Source organism: Anneissia japonica, unplaced genomic scaffold (genome assembly GCF_011630105.1).
Source record: "Anneissia japonica isolate Jap-2015-1 unplaced genomic scaffold, ASM1163010v1 scaffold287704_len1198815_cov201, whole genome shotgun sequence".
Taxonomy (NCBI): domain Eukaryota; kingdom Metazoa; phylum Echinodermata; class Crinoidea; order Comatulida; family Comatulidae; genus Anneissia; species Anneissia japonica.
Window position 1 is genome coordinate 835,053 of NW_022731578.1, and position 16,283 is coordinate 851,335.

Consider the following 16,283-nt stretch of genomic DNA (forward strand, 5'->3'; position numbering starts at 1 on the left):
CCACAATTCAAGCACTGTCTTCTTTGTTAAAAGTTGTCTTTTTTTGTTGATTAATTGTTTATTTTCTTTAGTCCTTTGTGACATTTGTTTGCTATCCTATTCACTCCAGATATGATGAATTATACATATAAATTGTATCAGTTATGACCAGAAAGAGAGTGAGATAAAGAAAATTAAATGAGCCAAGGAAACTGGGTGACCACTGTTAATGAAAACTAAAAACTCTTAATCCATGTATCCGATTGGTCAATCATCTGTCTTGCACATGTGATGATAATTTTGCCGTCAGTCTAAATTTTCCAGATGGAAATACGTAAAGGAAGATGTGAAACTAGGAGTGAAGTGTGTCGGATTATATGCGTCAGAATTTGTCTCATTCCATTGGCTTACATTAATACCTGAAGAAATGACCACAAATTATGATGCGGCTCTATCAAGATGTCAAATAACCACTAAAGAACTGGATTCCAATGATTTATATTACTGATGATCTATTGCATGATATTATTATTAGCAGTAGCTTTAGCAATAATAGTATAGTTGCTGGGGTTGTTTATTGTTTATTATTAATATAATTATTTTTAAATTGTAGGCAAAAATATTTACATGAGTGTTGTGTTATTTTTTATTTATCATGTTAATAATTTTAAAACAATAATTAAAACTAATTCCTCCATGATTATATGTATTCGTTATTCATTCATTTTTGTCAACATTTTCTTGTCCCTTTACATCGACTCCGAATTGTCTGCTGTCAGTCATTTACTTAGTAAAGTTTAATTAACAGGGATACCTTTCACTGCGCATCACATTTAATTAGTCCCTATCCGATGATATCTAAGCCTCAATAAGTAATGAAATTATTACTCAAGATTAGAGTTTGCAACAGATAAATGATACTAGGCCCAGCTGATCCAAACTCATCAAGAAAATGAGCAAATAAAGCTCTCAGGGGGATCATTTGACTAGCCCTTAAAATCCTAAACGTTCTACACCACAGAAAACCACAGCTAGAGAAGTGAGGATGTTTATATTTTGTAGGATGAATGGATAAAGATTCATCATAGCTATGGTATTATTGTATCAATAGATTATCATTTTGTTTCATTTTAATTTGATACTGTATGCATCATGAGCATCTTTAATAGATATTGGTACATTGTAAATTATACATTTTTATTCTTGTTATTGCTTAATACATGTTTCCCCAAAATTAAAGACCACTTTCCATAGTCTGTAGCAGCTTTGATTCAAGCTAAGAAATATAACTATCATAATGATAAAAGAGAGGAATTTTTTTAGACAACAGGAAAGTGATTGAAGTAATAGAATAAAGACCTGTATTTTAAAAATTTTTACAAGCAAATAAAACTAGGGAAATGCATGTTGAAAATTCAGTGAATGATATAATGATTCCATAGAATCGCTACACAGTCGCTACAGCGTTTCCACCGTAATCCTTGCACTGCATAACTCTCCCCAACACAATTGGGAACGATCCCTGATTCAACCGACCAATCGGTTAGCAATTTTTATGGAAACCAGGCTTAGGACTTGGCAGCACACATACATTTATTATTTTTATATTTGTGTGTAGGATGGAAGACTCCGTTGTGGGGATCAGATCTTGGCAGTCAACAACCAGTCTCTGATAGGCTTGAGTAAGCTTAGTGCCATATCTGTACTGAAAAATACAAAAGGCAAGGTTGTATTAACAATCAATACAACCAATGCCAACCAACCAACAGCTCATCTAACAAAATCTACTACTGAATTCCAAGCAAAATCTGAAGTACCTAGTAAACATTTTGTAAAGGAGGTCATCATTCAACCGGAACAAAAGGCCAAAGAGAAGTCAAAACCTCCAACTCCAGAGGTATCAGGTAGGAATATCAGAATTTAATTAGGATTTAAAAATATCATGAAGATACGTCTTAAAAAATAATGATATTACTGTATTTTTATTGTTATGGTTGTCATTATCTTTATTGTTACCATTACCGTGTTGTTTAAGATTTGTTTTTGTTTGAAATCATCCTGTAGAATCTCTTCCTCCAGCCACCTTTGCTCCAATTAAGACTGAACCACAAGACCCATACACTTGTGAATTGGTGCCTGGACAGGAGACTACTATCATCATCCCAAAAGGAAGTACAGGACTTGGACTGAGCATTGTGGGTGGAAGTGATACACCCTTGGTAAGTCATTAACAAAGTAACCATCATAGGACCAAAATTAAAATATGCATTTATATGAATATATCTTAATATATATTATATTGTATCTTATATTGTAAACATAATCCTTTTTTATGCTTGCATATTCACTCCTTGTAAGACATGGTGCTTAAGGCCAATTCCTTAGTCCTACACTCAATTGACAATTTTTGATGTAACCAAAATCAATTTTGCTTCTCCAACATTATGAAGTGACTGTTAATGGCATCAAGACCCTAAATGATTAATTAATTTATTAATGTTGAAATATATTATGATTAAGAAAGTTTGGTGATGCATTAGTAAGTGATCATTATTTAAAGCCCTTGTTTCATAGTTGGAAACTTGCCATCTTCATTTGCAGTCTTTGGTCTTTTACCTAAATATATAATTTAAAAATCAAACCATATTTTAGTGTGTCTACCTGAACCGTAGATATTTGAATGAATAGAATTCTTGTTGACGTCTCTAGGGTGTCATCATGGTGCATGAGGTATATGAAGATGGTGCGGCAGCTAGAGATGGCCGACTGTGGTCCGGAGATCAGCTTATTAAGGTCAGCAAAATCTACAACAGCAATATGTATTTGTTAAACACAGTTTAACCTCTTGTAAGCGACCACCCTCAGGTCCAGGGCTTTTGTCAAGTGGTTGCTTAAGAGAGGTAGTAGTTAATGGGAGATGGTCGAACAGAGAGGGTTAACTGTATTACATTTTCCATCTTTGATGTTTTGAGAAGTTTAAATCTTTAAAATAGTAATAATAGGAACATTTAATTTCCAAATTTCAATATACCATCCTTTTTAAAATGTTTGTCAATTGTCCTCCCTCCCCCTGTTTTTAGGTAAATGGTATTGACCTTTCAACAGCAAAGCATGATGATGCTATTGCAGCATTAAGGCAGACCCCCTCTGAAGTGAAGCTGGTAGTTTTCAGGGATTCCAGTGCCGTGTTTAAAGAAGATGAATTACTTTATGATACTTTTACAGTTGAGTTGAACAAAAAACCTGGTCGAGGTCTAGGACTTAGCATCGTAGGAAAAGGGTATGTACATGATAGTGTAATAGTTGTTTATGGTATACAAACACATTTTGTCATCTAAACAAGTAGTACCATAAACATGATTGCATCAACAATCTATATGTTATATATTTTATTGTCTTCTCTTACAATAAACAGTAACGAATATGGAGTTTTTATCTCGGAGGTCGTCAAAGGAGGTACAGCAGACAACGATGGTCGCGTCATGAAAGGCGATCAGATCTTGTCCGTCAACGGAGAAGATCTGAGGAGCGCAACGCAAGATGTAGCTGCCTCTGTCTTGAAGGTAAATACAATAATAACATTAATAGTATCATTATTATTATTATTATTATTAATGTTATTATTATTATTATTATTAATAATAATAATAAGCTGATAGCGTAGTTGAATGTCAGGTATTGATGTGAATAGCCTTTTGTACTTGGGATTTAAAAGTTTTGACATTCATAGGAGGAAGATTGAAAATCCAGGTTAGTTAGACCCATGTCATTCAACACTTAACATAAATTTTTATAAAAAAAAACATTCTCTTTGCAACATCACTGATTGCTGTTAAAAATAAATTATTTATTAACATTTTTATCATATTTTCTCATCATCTCATGTTAGAACTAATTAGATAATGAAAAATGATTGATTGACATGTGTTTGATATCTTCAGATGTCACAAGGTAAAATCTCAATGGAAGTAGGCCGGTTGAAGGGTGGTTCGCGGAGCTCATCCAGACGACCGTCAATAAGCTCCCAACATATTCCGTCACCTGGCCTCAACATAGAGCAGCCACTAAATACAAACACATGTAAGTTACACTGCGATTTAACTGTTACACAATTCACAGGAGAGAAATATAATCTTGGAAACAAATGCAAATATGATTTTTATACAGCTCTAAAGTATATGCATGTGCATTTATATAGCTATGTATGTAAATATGAGATACAGAATAAATAATGCAACTGTTTATGAGGTACACTCCTATAATTAATATCCATCCAAACATTAAACACTTTTTCTTATGATGTGTGAGCCATTGACACAGCAGTTGCATTGTCTTGTGGTTTCCCATCCTTGTGTTAACGGGTTTGAATCCTTCACCGTGCATTTCATTTGTGTCTTTGGGTTATACCCCATTCAGACTAGCATCGCAACGCATTGTGATCGATTGTAGCAATTGCGGCACCCAATCGCAAAGTAAAATCATGTGTGAAAGCTCACCAATAGTAGTCGATAAGTAATCAATATCGCAATTGTTATCCGTTGCGATTGGGTGCTACAATTTTTTATTAATCCCGTTTACCATGGAATCTAATCGCAATGAATCACAACAAATTCACCTGCACTTTTTGGCTGATGTTAGCCAACAGAGGCCTAGCCACCAGAGGCCTAGACCGTGGAATGTGTTTGTGTGTATCCGGATCGGAATCATCTTGTATGGACGCACGGCAGCTAATGGTTAGCAGGATCCAGATCCTGCGAACCGTTTGCTGCTGTGTGAGAACATAGTCATTGAATAGTATGGATACCTGGTAGGATGTAGTAACACTTAATTTGTGAGAGATGCAGATCGATAAGGTATATACTCCCAAGGGGAGTTTGTCATATAGAGGTGCCAAACTTTGGAATAAAATTAGCGATGATGTTAAAAATGTTGAGAATTGTCCTTATTTAAAAAGTATATAATTGCGACATTGTAATAACACGTAACTACAATAACTACAATATTTTTTTGTTCGAGTTTGTTTAGTGTAATTAAGTTAGTTTAAGATTTAAGTCTAGTTTAGATATTTGCGTGTTTAAACAATAGTTTGATTTGTTTATTTTAAGTCATTTTTTTTTTTTTGATTTTCTGGTTAAATTGTTGTATACACGGCCTTGCAGAATAACAACTGTTAGTTGAGCCAAGTTTTAAATAAAGCTTATTATTATACTAGGACTACGCTTGTGCATTTGAGGCATGTTGTGGCAAAATGGCTAAGTTGTAGCAAAAATTTATATTCAAGTTATTGGTATTTTCAGATACCTGAGTATGTGATCTTTAAAGTGAGGGGTCATTCATTCAAATTGGACATTTCAAGCCTAAGTTATTGGAAAGTGAAAGTACAGCACTCTTTAGAGTCAAAATAAACATGATTTTGAGTAATTACCTTTCAAAGTTATTTGTGCATACACTGTTTAATAGAATGAACTACCAAAATAACGTTAAATAAACAATTTGTTGACCACTTCCAGAACTAATGCTTTAGGACATGATTAATTAGACATTAAACTGTTGATCTATAGTGAAAAACAAATTTGGATTTTTAGGCAATTTTTTGAGCTCCCATATTTTATAGCTCATTTACTCAATACTGGACTGTGCGACAACTTAACCATTTTAGGATCGAATGCGGTAGAGTTAATGCTAAATTGTGTTCTTATAATTCTATTCAACTTGTAACCAACTATCCCACAATGCATGTTTCATTACAGTGACCTTACCAAGTCAAGATTCAGCATTTTTGATGGACATGCGTAAAGTTGAGTTAATAAAGGAGCCAAATCGATCCCTTGGCCTCAGCATCGCTGGAGGTGTAGGAAGCCCTCTTGGAGATGTGCCCATCTTCATAGCTAATATCCAACCTGGTGGTATTGCAGACCATAATGGACTACTCAAGGTAACAATGATGTTTAAGATAAGTGCTCACAACAATGTTTTTTCTCCATAATGTTATTATTAATGATATTGATATGCCATTCATATTCATGAGAAAAATGTTTACTTGTTTAGTTTGATATTCCTGCAAAATCATATTCTTTTGTGAAATACATTCATGATATAATAATACATCATTATTGTAGTATATTTGTGGGGTAAACAAACTTTTTCCAGTCCAATTTGGCTTTAACGTAACGTAATTCCGACAAGGAGAATCCTTCACTTTGTAAATCAAAAATCAGATTGCCAAAACGACGATTTAGTAATAATAATAATAATAATAATAATACTGTATATTGATACTTCTGAAACCTATTAAATGCCTTATTCTATGATATTTTTATTAAAAATTTTACATTCTTTATTGTTACCAGTATTATGTCTGCACTACGAATACATTCCATCATGTCCAACAATTGCATAATAAACTGTACAGCTATGCTCCTTAGATATTATTGCTGAGGTAAATAAAAACGCATATTCCTTGGCACATTATTGAATAACACATTCTGATTGGTTAATTGTTAGTTCTGGTTAATATTCCAGAAAAGTCAATTATTTATTATTACTATAATTTATTTTAAAATTTATTTTAAAGGCTGGTGATCAGCTTTTAACGATTAACTCGAAAAGCCTTGAAGGTATGAACCACGCAGGGGTCGTCACACTACTTAAAGAAGCTACAGGTAGGATACTCCTCGAGGTAGTTCAACGACCTGATGTTAGTTCATTGGTATCAGAAGCCATCGAAGCAGATGCTAGCAGTGGATTCGTTGCTGCAACAGCAAGTTCTGTTAATATTCATGATTCCCAGAGTACGCAGTCACTGAATGAAGTAGGCGGGTGAGTTAACCATAATGAGACTGATCAGAAACAGTAAATTTGGTTTAAAGTTTTTTTCTATAGTGTAATGTATTTAGTTGGACTTTATATAGCGCATATACCGAAGTCTCAATGCGCTTAAAAGACATAAAAACTGGGCATAAAATCCAAACATCACTGCATCGTTTGCCCGCAATTTAAGACATTGACAAGCAATGGTTGGCCAGCACATAATTCACAGATGATCTCATGATGAAAGGCAACTATCTAGTCAAGCCTACAGTACAATACTCATAAAGCTAGAGCACAAGAACGAAAAAAAAAGAAACGAAACCCTAATATATCTTCCATGAAATTAAAAAAATATTTATTAATATTGTAATGTTTGCATTTATACAGATCTCGGTATCAAACGATAGAACTTGATAGAGGACCAGATGGACTGGGGTTTAGCATTGTAGGAGGACACAACAGTCCCCATGGCGACTTGCCAATTTATGTCAAGACTGTATTTAATAAAGGAGCAGCTGCAGAAAATGGCCTTCTTAAACGAGGCGACCAAATAATACAGGTCAACAACGAGTCCCTAGAAGGCGCCACCCACGAAGAAGCTGTCAACATCTTGAAGAATGCAAAAGGCAAAGTCGTTCTAACGATTGTTTCATAAACATTTATACCTTTTCTGCCACTAGAGGGTGCCAGTCATCACGAGTACTGCAACTAACAACACTAAGGCATTTTACATTTAAATGTTATGCATCATACTCTGTTTAATACATTTACACTTGGATAAATAATCTAATATGATAATCATGTAATATTTGTACAAGCTAGCTATTTTAGACATTTCTGTCATAAACCCTTACCATCATTTCCAAAGTTTGTATTCTTAATCTCGCCATCTGACATTCTGTTTGTTTTACACCAAATGGGCTGTTGAGCAGTAACAGATATTTTAAGGTATTCAGTGCATATATTATATTAAATAACAAATTTATAGTTTTAACCTGAAATAAGTGTAGAATTTGTTGCGCAGAGTTCTTGCCAAGATTTTTATCATTGAGCCAGTGGCTTGTTTAAATCTGAAATGAAAGGTGGTGCTCTGACTAGATTGCACATGGTTTTTCTGTGTTTGGTTGTCATGGGCGACATTGAAGCTATAGTGTGGACTAGTATGGTGAGAACAATTTGAGAGAATTTGGTAGAATTGTGCTTTACAAGTGAAATCAAATAAAGCAGGCTTAACAACCTCTTAAATATTATATTGAACTTTGTAGCTAGCAAATTTCAGGATTGTCAGGAGTATTTTTTTATTGTATAGGAGCTTTTGATTTCACGATGACAGCAAGATCTAGGACGTAATGACGTTAGAGTCAACTGCGCAAATGACAACGTTCAGTTCTCGTCTGATTTATAGGATGCGATTCGGGCCAAATGTTAGTTTTACTGAAGAAAGTACAGTTATGGATAAGCGTATCCATCCTATGGTAATGTCGTCTCACAAACGAAAGCTCCCTCTATTTTTAAATAGAATTCAATAGCTTGTGTATAAAATAACACCAATCTGGACTGTTCTATTACCAGTGTAGTGTTGCAAACACCAAGTTTGTTTCATGATATAGAGATAATGTACATGTAAATCATCACTCCATGTTACTATAAATATTATAATCACATTAACATTTTGAAATTGGTGAATTATAGGGGGAAGTATTGTAATACTTTGATAGTACAAGGTTGTGGATACAATTTCAAAGAATTAGGAATAGTAAGAATAGTTTAATATAATATCCATATTAGGTATTTCTTAATATAAATGTATGACAATGGAATAAAGTATACAATAATTAATAAAGCAGTAGTTTGGTGTCTGTAATTTATGGTTCACATATCTACCAATGAGTCTTCTGACATTCGTGGGTTATCCTTGTTGTTTACACCAAATAAATCCAATCCAACCCAAAAGCCACAAACACCTCCCAACTTCCAGCTATGCATTCGTATTCGTATGTTTGTGATACTGTGGTAATTACTGTTATGCATGTTTGCTGTTTGTGTGTACAGAGATATTTTCTTAAAATTATGACACAATATTGACACAAACACTTTGTGTAGCTTACTCCTAACATGATTTATTCATTGACTTAAGCATGAAGAGGCCAGTCTATTGGAATTGTAACAGTTTTCTCTGCTTTTTAAATATATAAAAAAATATTTTCTTATCAAATCCATCTTACAACAATGTATTTGAAATATACAGCCTTATACAACAAAACCAGCTATTTGGCTTAAGGCTAAAATATTGCACAATATCACGAGTACTCCATCTTCGTATAAAGTCACTTAGCTGAGAAGAAAAAGAAATTTTATTTTAATTCCAAAGATATAATTGTGCTTTGGGTACATAATATGTAAGGTGTTATCAGTTAAAATAGGTACAATCTTGTTCAGCTTTAGTATGAACAGCAAAAAATTAAAGATCTACCTATCAAGGATAAGCATCAACAACATGTTATTTTCATTGGGGGTGAGGGTGTAAGAGTAATAATTTTGATATACTGTACTCACTTTTAGCAGCCATAAGGGTGTTGCCATGACTACTAGATATTGAGGTCACTTCTATCTCATCATCTAGTAAATTGAGAGGTGAAGGAGTGAAGTTGTCACCATCTTTCCTACCAAGTCGTCCTCTTGATGCTTTTCCCCAAGAAAACACTTCACCATCTTAAAAAAAAAAAATTGTGCTGTTATTTAACAATGGGGGAATAGGAGGGTATTGACATTTCCCACATGAGACCAAGTGAATACACTTGCCTGTACTGACAGCAGTTGTGAACATGTCGCCACACGATATCAAGTGAATCCTCGTGTCGCCTGGTAGTTGCAATAAATGGGGCTGTCTTGTTGATGCCTTTTCACTCTTAAATCCAAGTTGACCAAATTGATTTGACCCCGACATGTAACACTCATCTTGATCTATAAATAAATTGTGATAAAAAATGTTATATTGTATAAATATTGTGTAACAAAATACTATATTTTTGGGTATGTATATAATGGAATTTATATAGCGCATAATACAAAGGTCCTTTTGCGCTGAATGTTTTATGTTTACACATGAAAAGGAATGGACGCAAGACTGACCTGTGATGACGGCTGCATGTGATGTACCTAATGCAACATGTCTGACTTCTAATTGGTTGAGAGGATACGTGGCTGCTTGCGTGAACACATGCACGTCCTCAACCTGCTGCGTGCAGTTGCCATCAGAGCTTACAGTATCAAGGTGCAACTTGTTGAACCTAAGAGTCATTTACAACCAATTTTTTTTCTTTTTTAATTTTCATGCAAAATTATTTTGCTACATATGTGTATATAAAAGCTGCATTTATTTTTCAGTAAATTATGTTAAAGGAAACTTGGTAATAATGTTTATCCAGGTAAGTATTTCACTCACAGTATACTCAAGCCCTGCCCAGACTATCAAATTTTGATTGACAAAAACATGTAACATGTCTAAATATGGTCATGATGACATCACAACATGACCATATAATAGGCACATCATGAATATAAATTTCCATACACCAGTTCTTTGTCTGGACAGCTCACTTCCTCTCCCATATTTTACACTCGTCAAGAAACTCTCTTTAAATATTGCCCTTGCTACAAACAGAAGATATAAAGTTATCACCTGTTACTGCCACAAGCTAAGAGTTGTTTGTTTGTGGTTAGCAAAGCTGAGCAGTCAACTCCACAGTGAATTGATGATGCTTGGTAACAATCCTCCAGAGGAACAGGTTGGGGTGAAGAGGTCGAGTCTGCATTTCCCAGTCCCAGACGACCTGAAACAAAAAACAAATTACAGTATAGTCAATATCTTATATCTCAGATCTTATATCAGATCTTTGTCAGATAAATGAGCAAAACTAGTAAAAAACTCAAAAACAATATTTTAGGCCAACATTATTGTTTCTCAATGTCAACTTTGTCCAGGTTTCATGATGTCAATATGTCACTTACCATTGTCACCTCGGCCCCAAGCAAATACTTCATGCTCATTGGTTACTGCCATGACATGTGATGCTCCACAAGACACCATGATGATCTCATAACCAAGTAATGCTTCAACAATTTTAGCTTGTGTGACATCGTGGTAGTTACCATGCCCGAGACAGCCATGGGCACCACTGCCATAAGTCATCAGAATTCCACGATCTGCGCAAGGTCATTATTGTCATCATTTTACAATGTGTCATTTAAGCAACCAACATCCATGGAATTGTACATATTATATATAACTATAATTACAGTATAGTAATTTTATACTCTCAAAATAACTTGCAATCCAACAATCAATCGGTTGGTCAATCTATTAAACATAGTCTATATACGCATGATCAACTGCAAATGACCAAACGACTCACCTGTTAAACAAGCAGTGAATAAATCACCACATGAAACATGCTTAATAGTGACTGCTGACTGACCCTCAAGGAACCGAGGAATAAAAGACGGCATTTCAGGGTCCATAGCTCCTGGCAACATGCTTTCAGCCCCAACAACAGGACTCTGCACGTAAAAAAATGCTCAAGTTTTGTTAATTCTAATTACAAATGTAACAGGAAATAATTTAGTAAATAGGGTGTTTGCATAATAAAATTACGTAATATTTTAATATGATTGTACTGTCATAATCATCGTAATTGGCACTACAGCATGAAGGCCTCCCCATGACATCATATCTATTTTTAGCTAATCCTTGTTCAGCTTATATCATTGACTGGATGATTGAGACATCTTAACCTTTGACCTTCTTAGACATTGATTTTATGACCTTATATAGTATAAAAACCCAGTGCTGTTCGTTTGTGTAAAAGTGTTTTGTCATATTGTGAATGAGACTTGTGAAGTTGCATCATATTGGGAATGTACAGATGGACATAAACATAAATTCAAAGTCCTTTACCTCCCACAATAAGAGCCGTCCATTTTTGGTAACTGCCGCCCTCTGGTTTCGTCCTGTTGACACTTGCATGACTTGCGTATCATTGTGGGGCAAAGGTAGCTTTATTGGTGGACTGATATTGTTTCCCCAGCAGAAGATAGTGGATAGTGCTGTGGGTTTTGGAAGACCCCCGGATCCATCCAAAATAACATTTTTGGACATGCCTACGAAAAAAGAAACCACATGCATTGCAATTAAAATAGAAATATTATGAACAGATTAGGAATAGAAAGAAACAGATTAGAAAAACTATACAGTAAACAGAAAAAAAATAACAATTAGCAAAAATATCCTTACTCCTGTGTGATGCCCTACTGTTCGATCTTCCATCAATTATACGAGGGGTCAATGGTGGTAAAGGAGGAAGTCTGAAACAGAACAAAATCATATATACAATTGAAATTTTATGAAATAAGATATATAGTATTGTCTATAATTGTATTGTCCCCATTGGCATTCAAACCAAATACTTTCTGATTACTATTGGCTTGCTCTACAGTTTAGTTGCTCTTAGAAAAAAGAGAGTAGCAATACCTGTGTGCTTAAACTGACTTACTTTTTCTCACACTTAACTCTTCCAATTTCCGAGTGCAAATTAAAAAGTGAATTAATGATGATAGGTTCTGCCATCACTTGGGTGATCGTAGGTCGCTTCTCAGGGGTCAGATGCAACATGCGAAGAATAAGCTGATGCAGATCCTTGCTGTACTTATCAGACACTGGTGCAACAGCGCCTCGCATTATTTTAAGTACTAATGCTGGTAAATTCTTGAACGAAAAAAAAAAAATTGAATAATTCAAAAAAATGTAAAGGACTGAAACATTACTACATCTCCAGAGCAGATCATCCCCATGTCCAGAACAGAAATCCATTTGAAAAAACAAACATGACAAAAATGTAGTAACAAATTGAATTAAATGAAAAATGATGAGTGGAAAGCATATGCAAATAAACAATGAATATTTATGATCTTGTATATGCATGATAACTCACAGGTCCCTCAAAGGCACGTTTCAAGGTTGCTAACTCATACAGTACACAGCCAAGAGCCCATATATCACTCTTTTGGTTATAACTAAAGACCGTCAAGGAAGGTAAGGAAAGCTTTTAAAGTAACACCAATTCATCAAAATACCACTATCATTATTTCAAACAACCACTTCCTACTACAAACACCCTCTGCCCCCTCCCTACCCACTTCAGTTTTAAGGACTGAAATCCTTGTCAATTATCAATCAACTGCACCATCATGTGAAAAACTACTGACTCAGAATGGAGTAAAATTTCAGGCATTTCATCCCATCAAAACCACAAAGTTTATTTTATACCGTAGTCAATGAAGTTTAGAAAAGGATACGGTTTGCCTTCACATAGCTCTGGTGATATATAACAAGGCGTCCCAACCACAGTCTGGGCTTTGCTTTTGGTATTAAGTATCTTTGAAATACCAAAATCACCAATCTTTACAATGTCTCTTTGTTTCGTGAGCAATATATTTTGAGTCTTTAGATCCCGGTGAAGAATTTGCTTAGAATGGATGTGGTGGAGTGATAATAAAATCTGTGCAAAGAAATGAAGTATCTCCTACAAAAGAAAAAAATAATAGATTTTATGACTGTTAATAAACAAATATCTGATATACTTGTATTTTAAATTATTATTAATGGTGTTTAAATGCTTAATTGAAGATTAATTGATTTTAAGCATAACTGTATGTTTTATTGAATTATTTTTTAAGATTTGTCTTATTTATGTATACACATGTCATTTTAAATCTGTAGTTTTATAGTTTCATTCTGAATGATGAGATGCCACTGATTCAAAAGTGTAGATTTGAGCACCTTGAGCACCTTTGGTGGAGATGTGCACTTTATAAATCTTTATTATTATTATTATTATTATTAGATTTCCAATAAAGTTATTTATTATTTATACGTAGACTTTACAGATGCATTTTTATAATATAATTAAATAAAGTTAACTAAATGTGTTAACTTTACATGTTCTTCCAGTAATGTATTGCCTTGTTGTTGCAAATATTCACACAATGTGCCTCCTGAAATGAAAATAATACACATAATAATAATAATAACTAGAAATTGCAAATTGCAAGTGAAGTGCTGCGAAGTACAACTGCATATAAATGTTCTTCGAACAAAATTATTTATGCGAATCAAGTGAAAATAATGAATAATAAAACTATAACAAATAATATGAGACACGACCCATTTGTCTATATTAGAACACTTCTCATTGGGTAACAAAGTCGTAATTTTTCATTTTTGTCAAAAAGTGTCTATAGTGTGGTGAATTATGGTTTAGGTTTTATTTTAATAAAGTTTCAAAAATGTCTATGTATGTGGAAAATGTAGTTGATTACCAAAGGTTACAATTTTTATTTTGAAGACTGCATGGTCTAGGAAGTGTACATTTTTTTATGGGGAAAGTTTCCAAGTCGGGTTTTCTAGGGGCGCGTTGACTGCCAAAGGGTGTTGCCAAAATGCGAGTGCTGAGATTTGTGGAATACAATTAAAAAAACAACTATAGGTCTAATAATGAATTATTGTGATGTTAATAGACAATGTTAGCTATCAAAGAGCGACGTTGTTTTTCATTGGGACATTCGTCCCTTCAAGGCTAGGCCTATACCATCCTAGCTAGTCTAGGCCTAGTGTAGGATAAGGCTAGCGCGACATGCGGACGTTGGTACGAGTAGGTTAGTCTACAAACGTCGCCTAAAGTAATTGATTTTATGTGGCAGAACGAAAGAAGGAAACTCCGCTTTTCAGTCGTCTTGGGCACTCGTTTTTTGACAAACAATGACCTTTCAGAGGTCAAATTGCTGTCAAGAATATGAATTGGCTGCTTCGCAGCAATAACAAAGCATCAAGCAGGTAGTTCTGCTTTCACCATGTACATTGGAGTTAGTATTGTGATTAGGGGCAGGGGTCAATACTGTGGGGGTATTGTAGAGTACCTTCTGCATACTCCATGACAATCATTAATGCAGTGCCCTCCAAGTAGTTTTCATAATACTCAATGATGTTGGGATGGTCTAGCATTGACAACACTTTTACTTCATTTAATGCAGCTTGTCGTTCCTCTCTAGTCATCTGCTCAACTGGAATTTGCTTGACAATCACAAGCTTCTTGTCTGTCAAGCGACGACAAAGATGCACAGTGCTGTAAATTTTAAGAAATATAACAAAAATAAATGTGGATTGATTGTGGCGCTCCAAATATGTGATGTTATTGATTGATTGAATTTATTTGATATTCAACATGCACAAACAATATAAAAATGATTTGTGAACAAAAAAAAGTAAAAATGAATGAGCATCACGAACACCCATATTTAAATAGTGTCTACAATTGCACATTAAAAAATTACATTTAAAATCATTAATATTTAAAATTTAAAAATAGATATACAAATACAATATACAAATAAAGCCACCATAAAAAATATAGATATTGAATTGCACATAATTAAAATTCTAAAAAACTTTTAAATGTTTCAAAAACAATAAAAAATGTACAAAATTAAAAAATGGCACCCAGAGAATGTGAATTTAAAAAGTGTTAAAAAAGAAAAATTGCAACCTAGGTTAGGGAGAGAGAGGGGATAGGGATAAGCTGAAGTGTAGTCTAGTGAGGGTATGTATAATTATTATGTATAATAATAAGAACTCATTACTGTATGCCTATGTAAATATCTTTTAATTACTTTTAATTTGTACAGTACTTAATATATCTGCACCGGGGGAGGGGAAGTGAGGGGGTGTATTGGGTGATATAGTAGAAGTTAAGGGTTGTATAAGTGCAAACACTACACAAAATCAGTGAAAATAATAATAGGCCTAGAGATATATTAGAAATAAAGTTTTAATTGTTATATAATTTTAGTTTTGTTCTATAAATGTCAAAAGGTCACATTGTTTGCACATAATCCCTATACCATATTTCCAGAAAAATAAAATATTTAAAAAAATCATAGAAAAAAAAAGGGAAATATAGACTATTCCTCATAGGAGATTACCATTTTCTCTACAACTTCATTATTAGGCAAATTCAGAGGTTGTAGATTGCATCCGCTGGAATGCTCTCGCTTTTATGTATGCTTTATATAGTCAATAAAATGCGCCCTCTCTAATGAGCTTAGTTTTTGTACTTCTCATCTCGCACTCTGCTGTCGATCGAGTAGGCCTGAGATATGTTTGTTTAAGTCTCAAAATCTCGGTCAGAATCAGTTTTTTAACAAATTTGAAATAATTCCTATGAAATATTATATTTCACAAGTGTCAATACTAGCAACGGAAAATATCATGTGGGGCCATTTTTATGTGTGATAACATAACCTAAATCAAGGTAAGGCTAGGCGTAGCCTAGCAGTGTTGGATAGGCTAATGTTTTCGGCGCCTACGATATTTCTTCTCACGACCTATCGCAAAATCAAACATGAAAAATTCATCCGCATTTATTTTTTGTGAAAACAAA

At 34.1% G+C, this 16,283-nt stretch overlaps 2 protein-coding genes across 8 annotated transcripts in view; one reads left to right on the top strand and one right to left on the bottom strand.

Annotated features, from left to right (window-relative positions):
• The window catches only part of LOC117115421 (multiple PDZ domain protein-like), a 64,185-nt gene extending 55,553 nt beyond the window's left edge, over positions 1-8,632 (top strand). For 6 of the 7 annotated variants that reach the window (XM_033259198.1, XM_033259200.1, XM_033259203.1 and 3 more), the window contains 9 exons: positions 1,598-1,883; positions 2,044-2,198; positions 2,689-2,772; positions 3,060-3,259; positions 3,395-3,542; positions 3,921-4,059; positions 5,730-5,914; positions 6,554-6,798; positions 7,177-8,632. In XM_033259198.1, the coding sequence (XP_033115089.1) occupies positions 1,598-1,883; positions 2,044-2,198; positions 2,689-2,772; positions 3,060-3,259; positions 3,395-3,542; positions 3,921-4,059; positions 5,730-5,914; positions 6,554-6,798; positions 7,177-7,444 (1,710 nt within the window). In that variant the 3' untranslated portion in view covers positions 7,445-8,632. The remainder of the gene's footprint in view (positions 1-1,597; positions 1,884-2,043; positions 2,199-2,688; positions 2,773-3,059; positions 3,260-3,394; positions 3,543-3,920; positions 4,060-5,729; positions 5,915-6,553; positions 6,799-7,176) is intronic. The other variant, XM_033259202.1, reaches the window with a different exon arrangement.
• Positions 8,440-16,283, bottom strand: part of LOC117115422 (serine/threonine-protein kinase Nek8-like) — an 8,369-nt gene continuing 525 nt past the window's right edge. Inside the window, exons 2-15 of the mRNA XM_033259205.1 lie at positions 14,764-14,969; positions 13,787-13,842; positions 13,144-13,370; positions 12,780-12,861; positions 12,342-12,553; positions 12,083-12,153; positions 11,747-11,949; positions 11,205-11,349; positions 10,801-10,995; positions 10,472-10,622; positions 9,922-10,079; positions 9,592-9,753; positions 9,346-9,501; positions 8,440-9,124 (exon numbers count right to left, since the gene is read on the bottom strand). Of these exons, the coding sequence (XP_033115096.1) occupies positions 9,117-9,124; positions 9,346-9,501; positions 9,592-9,753; positions 9,922-10,079; positions 10,472-10,622; positions 10,801-10,995; positions 11,205-11,349; positions 11,747-11,949; positions 12,083-12,153; positions 12,342-12,553; positions 12,780-12,861; positions 13,144-13,370; positions 13,787-13,842; positions 14,764-14,969 (2,032 nt within the window). The 3' untranslated portion in view covers positions 8,440-9,116. The remainder of the gene's footprint in view (positions 9,125-9,345; positions 9,502-9,591; positions 9,754-9,921; positions 10,080-10,471; positions 10,623-10,800; positions 10,996-11,204; positions 11,350-11,746; positions 11,950-12,082; positions 12,154-12,341; positions 12,554-12,779; positions 12,862-13,143; positions 13,371-13,786; positions 13,843-14,763; positions 14,970-16,283) is intronic.